The sequence below is a fragment of the Trachinotus anak genome, unplaced genomic scaffold (genome assembly GCF_046630095.1).
Source record: "Trachinotus anak isolate AG129_WGS33_773 ecotype Australia unplaced genomic scaffold, CSIRO_AGI_Tana_v1 ptg000025l, whole genome shotgun sequence".
Classification (NCBI taxonomy): Eukaryota; Metazoa; Chordata; class Actinopteri; order Carangiformes; family Carangidae; genus Trachinotus; species Trachinotus anak.
In genome coordinates, this window is record NW_027273876.1 from 10,758,321 (window position 1) to 10,775,476 (window position 17,156).

Consider the following 17,156-nt stretch of genomic DNA (forward strand, 5'->3'; position numbering starts at 1 on the left):
TGTTTAATATTTACCTCTTGTGTTCCTTAAATGAATGAAAATGCGTTTGGTAGACTGTCGAGGGAGATCATTTCAAAGAAATTCTTGTAACAAGCTGAGTCTCATAAGAACATAGATTATCTCACATCTAAGCTGCACTGTGGTATTGATGAGGTCATCGTTTTCAGGGCTTTAGCCCCACATGTTTTGAGCACAAAATGCCATATTTTAAATATCGTGTGCTGCCTTCAAGAGACAGAAGATAAGGGAGGAGGGAAAGGAGGCAGCTGGTGGCACAGGTAACTCAGAAATTGTGCACTGTGGAAATTTTCCTGGGAAAATCTGTCCCCATACTCTACTACGAGGATGGCATCAACTAATAGAAGCACCTTTAAATTTAAATGCAGACAAAGAAGAAGATGTATGAATATGTAATGAACTACATCTGTATCCAGAGCTTAGTCCTTCATTTTTTTCATTACACCAACACCATTGTCTGCCCTGTAACTCTGGTGGTCTGATGCCTGTCCATGTTACAGTCCCAGTGTGGATTCTAGTTCAACACCACACTCGCAACATTATTTTTACTAGGACACTTCATTATGATAAAAGTACTATTTTTAAATGCAGTACTGTTTGTGCTCTTTATCGAGTCTTGTTGATTTCCCCATGGTGGCAATTACAGCTCGAGTTCTTCCTATGGAGACAAACCATAGCTAAATCAATATGGAGGACTCATAGACTGGTGTAACTGTGCAATCTGAAATGGCATCAAATCAAGGTTAAAACTTAATTTCAGTACTGTGTGGCTGTTATTTTAATGTACACCTACTCTAATGAGAATCTGTGACTTTTTCTGATCTATTACTGACTTTTCAGGCTTGCAGTGAGAATGAACATTTGGACGACCATATGTCCCATATATCACTCCACTGTTCTAGGACATAAGGAGAGCATTTATTTCCAAGGTAAGTGGGCAACTGTCAAACAAAGTCCGTCAGTAAATGTTATATAAACAGAGGGTCGATGGTTTGACAGACAAGGTGTCCATCAACAGTTACTGCATGTGCAATGTTGATGCTGTGTGTTGAACCCAGATTGCATGTAATTTAAATAACAGCAGTTTACTTCTTCAAAATAAGTTTGACTCTCTTACAAAGGGTATTTGTAGTGCAGCTATTTTAACACTGTAGATAATTTATTTATGTATCACATTAAAAAAAAGAAAAAAGAGGTGATGATCGATAGATAAATCCAACAGTACAATGTACCTTACCTGAGCAGCTTATCTTTGTTTTTCTCCACATAAGTTGGAGGGACATTTGATACAACCACCTGCATGTCGAGCTGGTTCACGACTGACACCTACAAAACAGGAAAATAAATGCAAATAATGAAAAAAGTTTTGCGTTAGAAAAATAGAACATTTTCAGTCTGACCACGCTTCAAGCTTGTGACAATTTGAATTTGTTTCCACAGTTGCATATTTATCTACTTCAAGGACAATCTGGGAGCAACAATAAATCCCTCTGCAATGAAGTCAAATCATCTCGACCTAATTAGTTTTAAAGAAAATGTATAATATAAGATAAAATAAACCACCCTTTAAGAAAAGAAATTGTCAAAAATATATATACACACCACTATCTCCGCCTTGCTGCTGTGTCCTTGGCCATAGTTGTCCGTAGCAACCACCTCAAATTTAAAATACGACCTCCTCATGTTGCGGTACATGATTGCCGTCTTCACTACACCGCTGTAGGGTTCAATGACAAAGCCGTCTTTGTTGTCTTTTGTGTCTTTACCAGCCTGAGGGGGAATTATCAGCCGGTACATCATTGAACTGTAGTTACCAGTGTCTTTGTCCAGAGCCTGGGAAATGAGAGAAATAAGACTCATTAGAGTGTATCAATATTATAATCATCATCATAACACCACCACCACCACAATATCATCATCATCATAATCACTATTATCATGACACGTCACCACCATGCATGCAAACAACACTGTGGTCAAGTCATTGTTGTCATTATCACAAAAACCTTTTGTGTCATTTCTGATTATGAGAGTAACTTCTTCACTTCCTTATCATCATGATGCTGATCAATACAGCGCAATGCCATATACAGTATATTTATTAGTTCAGGATTGTTATCTATCTTGTACTTCTCATTTACTAAAAGTCTCATCATGTTGTTGCTTTATCAGAATTTCTTTCTTTTTTTTTTTTTTTGCTTGCAGGGGAAACCTGCTCTGAGACTTTCAGTGCTTCAGTTGTTTGATGTAGTACTCTGAATAAGCAGTAGGGGGTAAAGTGGTGCTTTGAGCTGTATGAAGTACTGTTCTCCTGTCATTCTGGCTAACTACCAAGTCTCTCCCACACAATACAGGCAAACCTCACATTCACATCCAGACTCACAGTCAGACAGACACTGATTTATTGCTGGGTCTTTACAAGAGGGGCTGGGAGTATAGACTACAGATTCAGCACTGAGACACCCACCATATCAAAAAGGTAACACTCTGATAGGAAGAAACAAAAAATGTATTTTTCATGTGGTCAGGGAATAAGAAAATAGAAGCAAGGAAGGAAAGAAGAAATAAAGGAAAAAAGGAGGCATACATATAGAAAGATAAAGGAATAACTGAGTAAGAAAGCACTGAGAGAAGAACAGACGCACAGATCTATTTTTTGTGTTTATACTTGCAGAGGTCCATGGCACAGTTAGGATAACTTCTCAGCAATAAATCAATATCTGCAGTAATATCAACCACCTGTTTAAACTGCAATAGCACAGGTGTGGGGTACAGAACTGAATATATATAATATATTTTCTATTACACCAAGGCTATAGCTGTGTTCAAAATCCATGTGGATGTGAATTCTAAGCAGGTTCCAATTGTGTGGTGTGCTCACACTGGGAAAAGTGGCCAAATCAGGTATACGTAAATCAGTCAGCATGGAATCACAAAAACCCTTGATTTTTGAGTTCACAGCTGGAAAAAAAGAAATGATAATTCTGAATGGTGGTGAAACAGTTCCTGGAAAACCACAAAACAATCAAAACAAACAAAACAACAACAAAAAACACATTTAGCTGTCTCTTTAAAGGAGCTATTTGAAAGTTTTACGATTGCTACATAGCCAACACTAGCATTAACAGCTGTTTACTTACTAGTCTTGCCATCTAAGAGTTTAAACCATACAACAGGTTATAATACGCCCTCTTAGCTATACTACTACTTCAGGCCAGCCTGGATGCTACAGAGACTTGATATTGCAAAGTGACATGACAGTCCGACTGGGCAGGGCTAGCTTATTAGCATGCTAACTTCAAATAAAAAAATTAAAAAACGAGGGTTGCCGAACATTGGTAAGTAAACTGCTGTTAATGTTAACATTGGCTATGCAGCAAGAGCAAAACTGCTCTTGCTGCATAGCTCCTTTAATTTGCAGCGCTCAAACTGTCACTCTAAGGTAAAAGTTTGCTTGTCTTGACACTGCTTTTCGCTCTTGTATGCTAGTAATATGTATATTGTGTATAATGTATACAATATGTATGTAGTATGGAATTGGGACTACAGGGAGTTTGACACTGTAATCACTTTAGCTCTAACATAGAATAGAATAGATACATTTTCACAAATGAATCCACCGATTTGGCACTTTATCAAAGTTAGCAAGTATTACAAAACTTTCAGTGCTTTTAAAGGCCTTTCTATTCAGCATTTATGGCACATTCTGACATAAAAATCAACTATATGGAAGACAAAATAAAAGCAACCACTCTGAATTCCCTCACCTCAGCCTCATTCGAATGTTCAAATGCATTTTCACATGAAGACTGAATCACTTTGTAAAGCAAGGCCGTGTTCAACACCATTGTGTGAAAATAATGTAGACATTTCATTAATATCAGTGAAACCTCTGTAGGGTGCAAATGCAAGAGATCGAACAAAAAGGAAAAAACGTTTAACATCTGTTTGCGATGTCGAAGCGCTGATAACCAACACATGCCAGCACACATTCCAGATGGATGATTGTATAACATGGCTGCCACAGTTGATGTCATGATGGATAAAATGAAGTCGCTGTGCTTTCTGATTGAGGCTGAAATCTTTCTAATGCTCTTTGAAGTTGTTTCATTTGATAAATCTTCAAACTCATGAGTGTATTAAACTTGACTTCCTGGATATATATCATCTTTTTACCAGTACCTCCAGCAACACACCCACACCAGTGAAGCCCTTTAAATGTTTTTTATGCTGGGCTATTTTTGGTTTGAACACCCACCAAAAGGAAAGCTGGAAGGTTGGAATTAGTAATTAAAATGGGGATGGAAAGGCTGGAGAAAGGAAGAAAATTCTGGCTGTGGTGCGAAAAGTGAAAAGAAATGTCTTTCGAAGAAGAAAATGTGACAAAAATGGATTTAGAAAAATAAAAGAGGAGGTTTGGAGGTAATGAGTAGCTTTGCTCATCCACAGTCTAATGAGTATCTGTATTATGGCATCCTGTGAGGGCCAAAAAGACTAACTCCTGCACGTACACTTGGAACTCAGAAGACAGGACTTGAAGCAATACACACAGATAAAAAAATTCACCCCAGTATACACACACACACACACACACACACACACACACACACACACACACACACACACACACACACACACACACACACACACACAACTCACACCAGATGTGATGGAATTAGTTAGACTTGAGTGAAGCCACTGAGATTGAAAATGCACATTTTTCAAACTTTCTCTCTGTCTTTTGTCTCATTCTTTCTTCTGGATGTTATAGCGAATGTGCCGGCAGCATCCCTGTCTATCCTTCCAGTCCCTCCCATCTATTCACTCATTCATCCACCCATGAATCATGTATGCGTTCCCTGCCTTCTTCTGACCAGCCGGTTTGTCTCCCAGCAGGATACCACTTATCTTTTTGAACCATCAATCCTCTCTCTTCGTTGCGACCTCCACATCTATTGCTTCCCCCTGTGATCACTGAGCCTACTAGCAAGCTATTAGTTCTTTGTATCAGTCTGTTTAAGTATTTAAAGAGGTCAAGTTACTGTAGACTGTAAACCACCTTTACACACACATTATCCATATGAAAAACCACCCTTAGGTGCTTGCAGCAAAAATAATTGGAGTCACCAGATTTATGAGTGAGAGAAGCACATTTTCTACTTGTGAAAGTCTGATTTTAAATATGACTCTTTGTTGCATACTCTTCCTTATTCTCTCATCATTCCTGTCACTCTCACTGTGTACGATCTAATGAAGCAGGAATACTGGGTTTTTAAAAACTGTAATAAAATATTAAAGCGCATACTTTTCTGCCCAAGACCATGCCCGAGTCTCCTGTGGCATCCTGGCTCATTATAACGTATTGCTACTTCTCAGATAGCGGCTGAAAGAGAAACGCTCTGTGACCCATTTTGGGCCCTGGAAGGCATTTTAAAAATAATACGAGTCACTGAAGTTGTTTACAGTGATATGAAATACTTCACAGTTAGGTTAAAGTAAAGGGAAACAAAGGGATGTATCAATTAGCAGAGAGACGGAAGTAGACGCTGAGGGAGTGACAGAGTAATCTTAGATCATCTTGTTACGTACTGGCTTTAAGATTATCTCTGTTTAAAATAAAGAACACAAATCCACGTGCAAGCACCCGCACAATGAAATGAAAAGAATTTAGCTGGACTTCATCTTCTCTTTTATCCAAGTCATAATATTTTGAGTCTCACACTAACAAATTGGATATTATCGTAAACAAGGAATGGTAACAAACTAAAGGCAACAAATAAAATGAAATCACATATGTTATTGTTGGAATATACTTAAATTTAACCTTTCTGACACAACAGGAGACAGGATTACCTGCATTACATTATCAGCTTTTCTGTTATTTTATCCACATGAGACCAGATGATTTGTGTGTGTTTGTGTGTGTGACCATGTCTGCATTTGTACCTGTACTTCCAACACTGAGGTGAAGGTTTTGGCATCTTCTGCAACCCCTCCGATGTAAAGAGGTCTGGTGAAGACTGGTGGGTGGTCGTTCTCATCCTGGATGTCAATCACCACCTTAGCTGTGTTAGCTAGGACACACACAATTAACACATTATGACATATTTTTGCATTTGGCATTACAAAAAGATCAGCTTCTGTTCAGCAAGAGATTCAGCAAAGAATTTCTGTTGCAGTTGTCTAAAAAAGATGAATGAATAGACAAACACTGTCACTTGTGTAAAGCACTGCTAACCAGCTAGACATCCCATCTCAGGTAAAGCCACAGCTTCTGCATTGCCCACTATTACAACTGGAGTGCTGTCTTTGCTTGTAGGTGATAATATTGACATGTCGATACTTCCTGTCTAAATTGGTACTGCTCTTGGTTTCCCTTTCTAGAGGTTGGACAGGTTGGCAAGTGTAAAACTAGGCGGACAATGATTGAACGGCCTCTCTCTCTCTCTCTGTAGTGAACAATCTGCAGCCAAAGTTATGGCACACTTCCATGAGGTGATCAGCAGCACTTTGAGAAAACAAAGATGAGCAGGGAAGCAGCAGCAACATGAAAACATGGTTTCAAATCTTAAACATTTCTCTACAACACAAATTGTAGTAAATTGACTAAATAAGCAATAGTCAACTTTGGGGCAAAACACTCCTTAGGTATTATGACTATCACTCAAAACCTTTGAAGCCTACCTGCCTTACCAGGACTGTGTGGGTGTGGTTTGATCAGATATCTTTGGTAACACATGCAAACAGCCCCATATCTATCATGACATTTTGATTCAAATTTGGCAGGAAATATTCTGTTCATGACTCCAAAGTGAGAAGCTGAAAAACAAAACTGCAAAAGGTTTACACAGTCATCAAAAGGTGGGATGGCAGAGTGAATAATGACTGAAGGCTTGTTAGCTTCACTGGCAGAGCTGAGAGAAGACTGCTGAATGTTAAGGGATGCTGCATTAGAGGCGACCCTGCTCTGAGCCGTCTGATCACATTGTTGAGATATATGCATCAAAAAACCTCTCTGGTCATGAATATTGACAATATTGCTGTCAACATTATGGCCTTTTCAAGTTGAGTTTTCAAAATAATGACTGTGCCAAGATTCAAAAGTTTGGCATCATTAATATTGTAAGATGCATTTTGAATTACACACACAAACTGGACGGAAAAAAAATCTATTTAATATATATTAGCCACTAATGTAATTAAACCACACTATTTATTCAGCATAAGACAAATTACTGTGTCAATGAGCCTCTGACAATCATATTCAGTGACTACAACCTGGAATGACTTGCATTCAGCCTTTATCTGGCCAATAACAGCATCTTAAATCACACCCATGTAAAACTGTAACACAATACAGCTACAAAACCCTGCAAAAGAACCATGTGTCTGAAAGAAAGAACAAATCCCAGGATTGCAAACTGCTCAAGTTTAACTCCAAGAAAGACAAATGAAAAAAAATAAATCACCCGAAAACTTTGGCACATAAAAAGAGAGACACAAACAAACAAGCAGCTGCAAATGTTAATCTTCTTATCTCCCATAGCCGTCCTAGAGACACCGTACCAAAACGTCTGTTTACAGTTCCAACCTTCACTTGAGTTTGAAAACTGGATTAACACATTATTAGAATCCTATTGATTTTCTGCCTGATTAAAATGCGTACCAAAAAGAATTGAAGGGGATTTGCTAATGACTACAATGATTTGCAGTTTTAATCCCTGCAGAATGCTCAAATTCAAATGGTCGTATGAAATGAGAACAGCATGTGGTAAAATACTATAATTAAAGAAGAAAGGAGAAACCTGGGAAGCTGAGCATCAATTAAGAAGAATGCAGGTATGTTGTGACAGGAAGAAAGAGCAAATAGAGAAAGAGAAAGCCAGCAGAGATAGATATTTAGAAAAAGGCAGAGAGAATAGGCAGGAAGAAAGAAAGACAGAGGGAAAAAGAGTTAGAGACTAATTAGAGCCATTTTCACTTCAGATATTATTTCAATTAAAACCATGACAACTTGTTTTGGTTGTCCCTCCCATGTGCAACTGAAGAGAATTCATTTTGGGATGGATTGAAATGAGGACAGAAATGAATGAAAATGAAGACATAAAAAAGTATTACTACAATTATTGCCTTGTGGTTATACGCCTCCGCCAACCAGCTAAGTTGCAGGAAATGTGGTCACAATCTCCTCTTCTTGAGTTACAGCATTGAATAATGGCCAGAGGTGTGATGTCACAGATGATGTGATGTTGATCTTTGGCCATTTAGATATAAAATGTCATCACTTCATCAATTTATCCCATTAGACATCTGTGTTATCCCTGAGTTATGCCCAAAATGTGTTTTGTGAGGTCACAGAGACCTTGATCTTTGACCTTTGAAGACCAAAATCAGTTCATCCTTGAGTCCAAGAGAATGTTAATGCGAAATTGGAAGAAATTCCCTAAAGGCATAACTGAGATATCACGTCCAGGGGAATGGGATGGACGGACAACCTGAAAACATAAAGCCTCTAGCCCTGGCTGTCGCCAGCGTGGAGGCATAAAAAGAAATTAAATGAAAGACTGTGCTTCGATTTAAGTAGGTTCAGTTCAATGTGACACTGACTTGTCACACTCTGATCACTATGGACCATCAGGGGTGGAAAGTAATGATTACATTAATTTATGCACTGTAGTTAAGTACAAGTCTTTGGTACTTGTATTTGACTTGAGTACTTCCCTTTTATGCTACTTAATTCTTTACTTCAATACATTTCAGTGGGAGATATTGTTTTACTGCACTACATCTATCTGACAGTTAGAGTTACACTTCAGGTTAAAATCTTACAACATAAAACATAAAAAACAGAGAGAGGGATATTTCTAAGACTTATTTCTAGTTCCATCACAGAGATATTTTCCCTCTAAACATCTCAGGTGCCCAAAGAGGCAGATTTATTCAATATTTAAAATATAATATAAAAAAAAAAAGAAAAATCTAATAATATTTTGCTGGGGCCATACCGCGAGGTTGGGGAACACTGGACTTCATTATATACAGTAGTTTAAACTGGTTCTATATCAGTCAGCCACACAATAAAAAATTGCAGACAGATTTAACAATCTAATAATCTAATATTTAATAATATGTCAGTCACAGGGGTTAATTTCTATGGAACCTCCGATGTAACTTACTCTATACTTTTCCTTTTGAAAGTACATTGTGCTCATAATATTTCTGTGTGAACTTAAGTCAGGTTTTGAATGCAGGACTTACTTGGCATTAATATAATGTACATACTTTTACTTACAGTACGTAAGGATCTAAATATTTCTTTCACCACTGGCACAGAATAAATGGAAAAAATATGGTGAGACGTGTGATAGCTGATGAAGTTCAAAAGGAACAAAGGCAAACAGCGGCAGTGAAGACAACAAGCTGGTATAGTCCACAGGTTTGATAGACAGCTGAACGAGAGAAAGGGCAGTTTAAAAGGTAAAAACAGCAGCCAAGGTCTATTATAATGTATCCTCCTAGACATATAACTGTATACATAATAAGAAGTTGAAGGGAACTAGAACAAGGTGAAAGCAGAGAGAGCTCCAGATAGAGAGAATGAGAGTGTGGGTGACAGTGAGTGTGCAGAGAAAAGAGAAAGCTAAAGCCTGAGGCAATATTATCTTAATATCATGTAGCTGGCAATGCACTGTTGTTTTATTAATCCTTAAGTGTGTGTGTGTGTGTGTGTGTGTGTAATTACAGAGAAGAAAAATCGGTGATATCTGTGGTGATGCAATCCTGAGCTCATAACTTACTCTTTGAGGGAGCTCGGAGGTTTGAGGACACCACTCTCATGGAGTCTGCTTCTACCTTCAGAACGTAGCTGGAATTGGCCTCAAAGTCCAGAGGCTTGGCTGTGGAAATCGCTCCCGTTGTTTCGTTTAATGCGAACACCCCTGGAGAGAATGAGAGACGGGGAGATAAAGAAAGACATCAAGAGCCAGGAAGTGAGGATGAAAGAAACACAGAGCAAAAGATAAGCGAGTAAGGTCAAAGAGGGATACAAAGTGATAGAGTTTTTTTTTCTTTCTTGTATATGGCACTTGGATAGTAAGTGGACCGTTTTGTAGTGTATAGAGTGAATAGAAGGCAATGTGCCAAGAGCTGACAGGTTGAAGTATTAACATTATTTTAAAAAGAATCCAATGATGGATATAAAAAATCAGGACCTAACCTGACACCTATTACTGGTCTGTACTGAAATAGCTGGAGACACTTTCTTCCTGCTGCTTTAATCAGACAGGTAGAGATATGGTGAATTTCAGTGTATTTCGGCAGCTATTTTCAAATAGTACAGACCCTGTTAGTGGCCATAACTAACAGGCTTCATAACTTAATCATATAAACTCACCAGCTACTTTAACAGCAGCCACACCCATGCAGTAAAGCCAGCCAAGTCCACGAGTGAAATCCACGACAGTACAGCTCTGTGCATAATCAGCTCTGAGTATACTCACCTCCCTCGTTGCCCTCGATGATGGAGTACACGATGGTTTGATTGACAGCAGCTGCCATGATGACTCCCACTGGGGTTCCAACAGCAGCCTCCTCGCTCACTGGTGGAAACCTGGGAATGGATCAGTCAATCAATATCAACTGATAGGGAAATTAAATATGTACATGTAGGCTGTGGGCCCACCTCCTCTGGAGGCTTGACTGCAATTTGGCAAGTTAAATACAACTGCGAGTTAAATCTGTCAAGCACATCCCAATTTTTTTTACTCCTCCACGCTGAGAGATTTTTCTGCCTTGACTTTACCTACAACGAGTGCACTATAAGAACTACTTCGAGGTTACTGCAGTTGCAGATAGGAACATGAAAAGTTGGCAGCTGAACAACAACCTCTTTAATGTTGGCAAGGAACAAATTCGCCTTATCTGTGGCGCAACATTTATGTTTGTTTTCTTCCACATTTCGATATCTGACAACATAGATCATCAGTGCATCGCTGCTCTGATTTAACATCAAAACAGTCAAAACGGTCAAAGCAGTTCAAAGCAGTCTCGGTTCACAGCTACCACATGCTGATAATATAGGGTGAATGGAAGGCAGCAAATAGCAAGTTGATTCTCAAAACATATTGTCATGAACTAAGTCCATTTGCTGGCTGAAAGGTGCAAAATAATTTCTTCAGTATAGTGTATGCTTCTGAAAAAGGCTGGGGCTACACTGTCAATTATTTTAAGTTGAAAAAAACTAATTAGTTAAAAGGGGGCTATTTGTAAGTTTTCCCCTCCACCGAACATGGGTTCTGGCTAGGAGCAGGTGGTGGTGAGAGAGGCTTGACAAGAACTCCAGCCATTGTTGTCCTTATAATACCTGAAGTTATAATACGCCCTCTGAGCAGCGCCATGTCTTCAGGGCACATTGGAGGATACAGTGAGTCGCTAACGGAAAGTGACAGGCAAGGCTAGTTGGTTAACATGCCAACTTCAGTAGAAGAAAAGATGTAATAGAGACAACAATTAACATTGAAGTTGCTCTCCACCACTGAAGACAACTCTTGGCAAGTAAAGGAATGAAGTTTGATGCTGAACTTTCAACGACTCTTCTAGACTGGTGAGTAAACATCTGTTGGCTATGTAGTGATAGCAAAACTTAAAAATAGGTCTTTTAACTAAACTTGAGGAAACAGTCTAATAAACACAAGATATTACACTGAACTGTTTACATACAGATTTGCTTTTCGTTTACAATTTTCTCAGTTTAAAGATATTAAAAACTCTCAGCAGTTCATTCATTTATTCATTTCTAATTAAAAGACCTGAAATTAGGAGAACTCATGTTTTTAAGTTCTAAAGAGGTCTGAAGATTAACACTAGACATCCAGAAGTTGTATTCACTTGAAATTAACATGTTCACATTAAGTTAAGGAATAAAATTAGTTAATTCCACTAAATTACTGTATGATATTTTACAGTATACAACTAATGATTCATTCTACAATAGATTAATTTATTCATGTAAAATGCCAGAAAATAGTAAAAAAGAGCCTGTCACAATTTCCCACAACTCTTTGGCTGATGTCTTCAAATAATGTTTGAAGAAAGCTTTTCAGTTTTTAAAGCAGGAAATCTGTGCATTCAAGAAGCTGGAAGCAGAGAATATCTTTTTCTATTTGTGCTTGACAGATAACTTCAAATTGATTGATTATAAATCAGTTAGTGATTAGTTTTCTGTTCATTCAATGTGGAAATGCTTCAACCCTTGTAGTAATATACATAACTTTATGTAATGCGCTAAAATGTGAAGCCCCCCTGCATGGTCCTCTAGGATGATGTGCACTGTGTTTGGTGAATGCTTGGTCTGCTCTAACAGCAACCTTTCTGGAAATTACATTTATACACAACTAATTTGCAGCCGCAAATATGTTTTGTAGAAAATGTAATTTTCACTGAAAATGTAACTGTGACAACATATATGTTTCCTGTCAAAATATCTGATCTTGCAATACAACATCAACTTGTGACAACAGCATTATTCAACTTTTTAACATTTAACTGAGGAAACATCTACAGTGCCGTCAGACAGTGTTTCTATACTTTTGACCGAAACCAGAGTTTTCCTTATCTTACCCAAAATGCTTTTGTTGCTTAAACCTAACCAGTGATTACCACCACAGAATAACTGGAAAAATTGTTATTTCTAGGAGGCAGGGTTGCTGACAGGCCCTAATAGTGGCCTGAGGCAAGCACTGAAATCAAACCACCAATAGCTTTCAGAGAGAACCCAGGCATGGTTGTGTTTTTGTCCACCTGCTTCTCATTGCATGTGGTGGGCAGTTTTCCCCGCTTACAACCCTGACAGATTTTCTTAAAATCTGGCAACTCTCAAATTTCCAACAGCTTTCCCTCCATTAAATAAACCCAGTGCAGTCATTAGGCCAACAGTCACAGCTGGCTAAACAATAAAACATGGGCTACCAACTGGCTAAGCTATCAAGTAATCACAAGGTGATAAATGGGACTGTTAGGGAGCGAGAGGGAGTGCGAGTGTGTGGTGAGTGTGTTGGTGTAGATGTTAACTTCCAGCCCACAAACTCCTCCAAGCAAAATATGTAATAAACCTGAAGTCTACTGAATGATTATAGATTTAATTGAAAAAATGTGTTGGCTGAGGCAGTTCAAATTGAAGTAAATCCTCTTTATACAAAAAAGAATAAAGACCTTTTTCACAACAGACTTGTGGTAATAGGAAAAGCACAGGTAATAATATCAACAGTGGCTCTGTTCTATTCATGTGTTCCAGTAAGACATGGCAGTGTGACAATGAGCCAGCATGCACAATAGCAGCACCCTGAAACTGAAGCAGCTACAGGCCACCATTCATTTTGTTATTTACACAAGAGCTTCTCCTGCTGTGGCACAATGTCTGTTGTGAACAAAGCATTTTTTTGTCTACTGTACAGTCCCATCCTGTCTTAACTCCGTCATAAAACATGAAGTGCACAGTGAAGAGTTGATGGGAAATGAGGCAAGAGAGAAAAGGATAAAATTGGTCCTCGGCAGATTTCAAACATGAAGCTTTGTATTTCTGGTGTTAGTGTCTTGAAGCCCAAGTCCTCCAGCAAACTCCTGAAACGTTTTCCTTTGTAATGAGTAGAGAGCCAAACAGTGGGTTAGGGTCAAGAGAAGAAGCTTCAGGAACTCACCCAACATGTAAATGTTTCTTCAGGCATTCACACTGTGTGATTTTCTGAGCACAATGAGAAATGATAAATCTGCAGTTATGTCATTTAGCTGCAGCAGCGGCACGAACATGGTCAATCAATAAATTGGGGCTTGTGTTGTTGTAGTGCGACAACTTAGAAACATGATATTTTTCATTGCTCTGCTTTCACTCAAGTATTTGTTCTTCCTCCCTCTCCAGCACCCCCCCCCCCCAAAAATATCAATTTTCCTCTTACACTCACCTCATTCATACCCATCTACATTCCTCCTCCTGCATCTGGTATCTCCTCTTTCCCCCCATCTTTCCCTACCCCCCCCACCCCCCCCACCCCCACCCACCCCACCCACCCCCCAGGCTGCTGCTTCTAGCCAACATCCCAGCAGACCTCAGCTACAATTGTTGTCCATTCCCCCATCCCTCTCTCTCTCCACAATGGCTACTTGACAGAGGTAAAGTAGCACAATGGAGAGGATGCCCACACACACACACACACACACACCAATACAATCATACCCGCAGACATAATTACTTATAGATAGCAAAATGCATCTACAGCTATACTCATGCACACATACACACAAGACTCCATGCACATACAGTATATAGAACAGGTCTGAGTACAGATAAAAACCACACACCCACACACATGCACACAGAGCTCATTATCAAGTCCCTGTCCCCCCTCCTACTCTTTCTAATCATTGCAGTCCTAACTACAGCAAGCTGGGCTGATACTGATAACAACAGAGGCACACACAAATACACACAAACTTGTACTACTGTACTTGTGAGGACATTGTATTGACTTTCATTCAGTCTCCAGATGCTTAGTCTAGCTGTACTAATGTCATATGTCTAACCCTAAAACATTAACCCAAGATGAACCTATTGAATTTTTGAGATTATTGTTCACACAAAGAGATGGATGGCACACAAACATACACATACACACACACACAAATATTCAGACTGAATGTAGGCTAAAGGACAGACATTACACAGAGTTTCAGCATTGTGTGGAGGGAAAGACAGAATAATGAGGGTAGTGATAGATGTTGGGCAATGATACCCTCCTCTCTGTGGGTCTCTCTCTTATGGCCACTGTCATTCATTTGTCTCACTCATTATGTTTTTTCACTTTTCAGCCTGTTTAGTTCAGCTCCTTTTTCTTCAAAATACATCATCATCCCCTTGTGTCATTATTCTTGCTGTCCCTCCTCACACTGCTCTTTTTCATTTCTCTCTTTCTCTACTGCGATTCTGGCTCTGTCACTTCTTTTAATCTCTTTCTCTCTCCGCGTCTCCTTGTCTGCACCAAACTACAATATCCTTCCTCTGTGCCAAGCAGTGCTTTGCTTTGGTTTCATGGGGCTCTGGCAATGCCTCCTCCTCATAAAAGCTTTTTTTTTTTTTTTTTTTTTAAATGACATGTTTGATCTACAGTATGTGCTCGGTGTGGGAGGCTGTGCCTGGAAGACAGCACGGCAAACTCAAATAAGTCAAATCTTATTAGCCGAGATTAGCAGCTTTTCTTTTCATTATTACATGAACTGAGCATGCACTGTACAATTTTATTAACCTTCTATGTTACATTAATTCAGATCACATATTTAAACACCAAAATGAGTTCACACAGAAACAGAAATCAAGAAGAAAAGAATAACATAGGCCTAAAGATAAGCAGGTTTATTTGAATCACAGCACTGTAACCTATAAACCTATAAATGATTGAGAATTACATTTCGACGGAGTGTTTCTATTTTAACCAACACAGCTTTTCTAGCCTTTCCAGCACTGGTCATGTGACGCTACTCAGCCAATCACTGCAGCTCGAGTCAGTCAGTGAGATACGCACCCACAGTGAGAGACGATGTCAGAGAAATAAGTGAGGAAAGTGGTGATCGAAGAGGGAAAAAAGGATGTGTTAAAGCTGCTCAGTTCAGCCAAAACATGTCAAAAAAAGTCTATAGTAATATTAATAATTGTCCAACAGGTGGATCAATGTGACCTTCCTCAAACTGAACGGAAGTAAAACGAAAGCTGATCTGGCAGAAGGCCATGAATTCAAACACCAGCTGAATGCGACTAATTCAGTGTGGAAACACTGTTTTCCCAGTGTTATGGTGAGGTAACCATGCCATCCATTTATAGCCACACTGGGGAAAGCTATAAAGCAATAATATGCAAGAATCATTTCAAGAAAAGGAAAGGCAGTTGGTCCTTCAATGAATCCATGGTGAAATAGCTGTGAATAGAGTGTAAAACGGAAAAAAAAACAATTTGGAGAGATAAATATGATGTATATACTGAATTATCCAAAGACTCCTCTCTTTCCAGAAGCTTTGGTGTCATCTAGGTTGGACCTGTCATGTGTTGTATAATAAAAAATAAAAAAAAAAAAAAATCAAATAAGACCACTGAACTCTTTTATTTGAAGTTAGCATATTTTACTTAAGATAACATGTTTGTAGCTTCCTGCTGCCCCCTCCTCTCCCTTTCCAGAGGGCTACTAATTGACTGTAGGATTTTCATTAGGAGACTGTTGAGTGAGGTGCCTTAACTGCCCAGAGAAATAACCTTTACAGGCTGGAGTTCTGTAACTTAACTTCTTCTTCTGCTGTGGCCAGCGCTGGAAGGCTTCAATTTCAAGAGCTGGTGGAGACAGGCAGGTTGAAAACCAAACAGGTTTCCTATAGAACAGGTGTTGCGATTTTACAGCATCAGCCTGTATTAACGAAGTTTTTCAAACTGTTGTTCAGAATTTAACATTGGATCAGTCAGCTTTAGTTAAAATATTGTGATATTGAGCCAATATTGCTGAATTTATTACAGTCGCCAGGGCATGTAACTAATTATTTTTTTTCTCTATTTTGTATTTTTGCTCAGCACTGTCTGAATAATCAAAATTCATTTTCTGTACCCTCTGGCACTCTCCCTTCACTCTCTAATCCCACATCTCTCTCTCTTACCTCTCTCTCTCATTCTGCCATATTGGTTCACACACAACCTCTCCGTTTTTGTCACTCCGTCTTTCTGCCAATCACTGTCTCTGGTCTGTGCAGTTCTCCTTGTATCTCTCAAACAAATTCTCTCTTTACTATGCTCTTTCAGCAAGTGTCACGGCCTTTTTTCCCCACTCCTTTCATCGCCCTCTTCACACCTTGTGCTTTACAATCTTGTTGTAATTGTCAACTGACAGTCAAAAGGCCTGGTATCTTCCAAGCAGTCTAAACTTGAATGAACAACATTGAAGCAATAATAAATAAAACATAAGAATTGTGGGATTAAATAATGGACTCTGGGTATTGAGGTTGACATTTTTATCAAACTAAATATAGATGAGTATCTATATGGAGCTGTATTTTTTTGTATTTTTTGCTCACTTCCTCAGCTACAAGCAGCAGGAATGACTTCAGGTCAAGTC

At 38.9% G+C, this 17,156-nt stretch overlaps 2 protein-coding genes across 5 annotated transcripts in view; both read right to left on the minus strand.

Annotated features, from left to right (window-relative positions):
- rbp4 (retinol binding protein 4, plasma) overlaps positions 1-17,156 on the minus strand; it is a 249,499-nt gene that overhangs the window by 176,297 nt on the left and 56,046 nt on the right. The gene's annotated exons all lie outside the window — the stretch shown is intronic.
- LOC139608268 (protocadherin-15-like) overlaps positions 1-17,156 on the minus strand; it is a 278,991-nt gene that overhangs the window by 30,593 nt on the left and 231,242 nt on the right. For all 3 annotated transcript variants that reach the window (XM_071461819.1, XM_071461818.1, XM_071461817.1), the window contains 5 exons: positions 10,518-10,627; positions 9,816-9,956; positions 5,965-6,092; positions 1,621-1,851; positions 1,256-1,344 (listed from right to left, as the gene is read on the minus strand). In XM_071461819.1, coding sequence (XP_071317920.1) covers positions 1,256-1,344; positions 1,621-1,851; positions 5,965-6,092; positions 9,816-9,956; positions 10,518-10,627 — 699 coding nt within the window. The remainder of the gene's footprint in view (positions 1-1,255; positions 1,345-1,620; positions 1,852-5,964; positions 6,093-9,815; positions 9,957-10,517; positions 10,628-17,156) is intronic.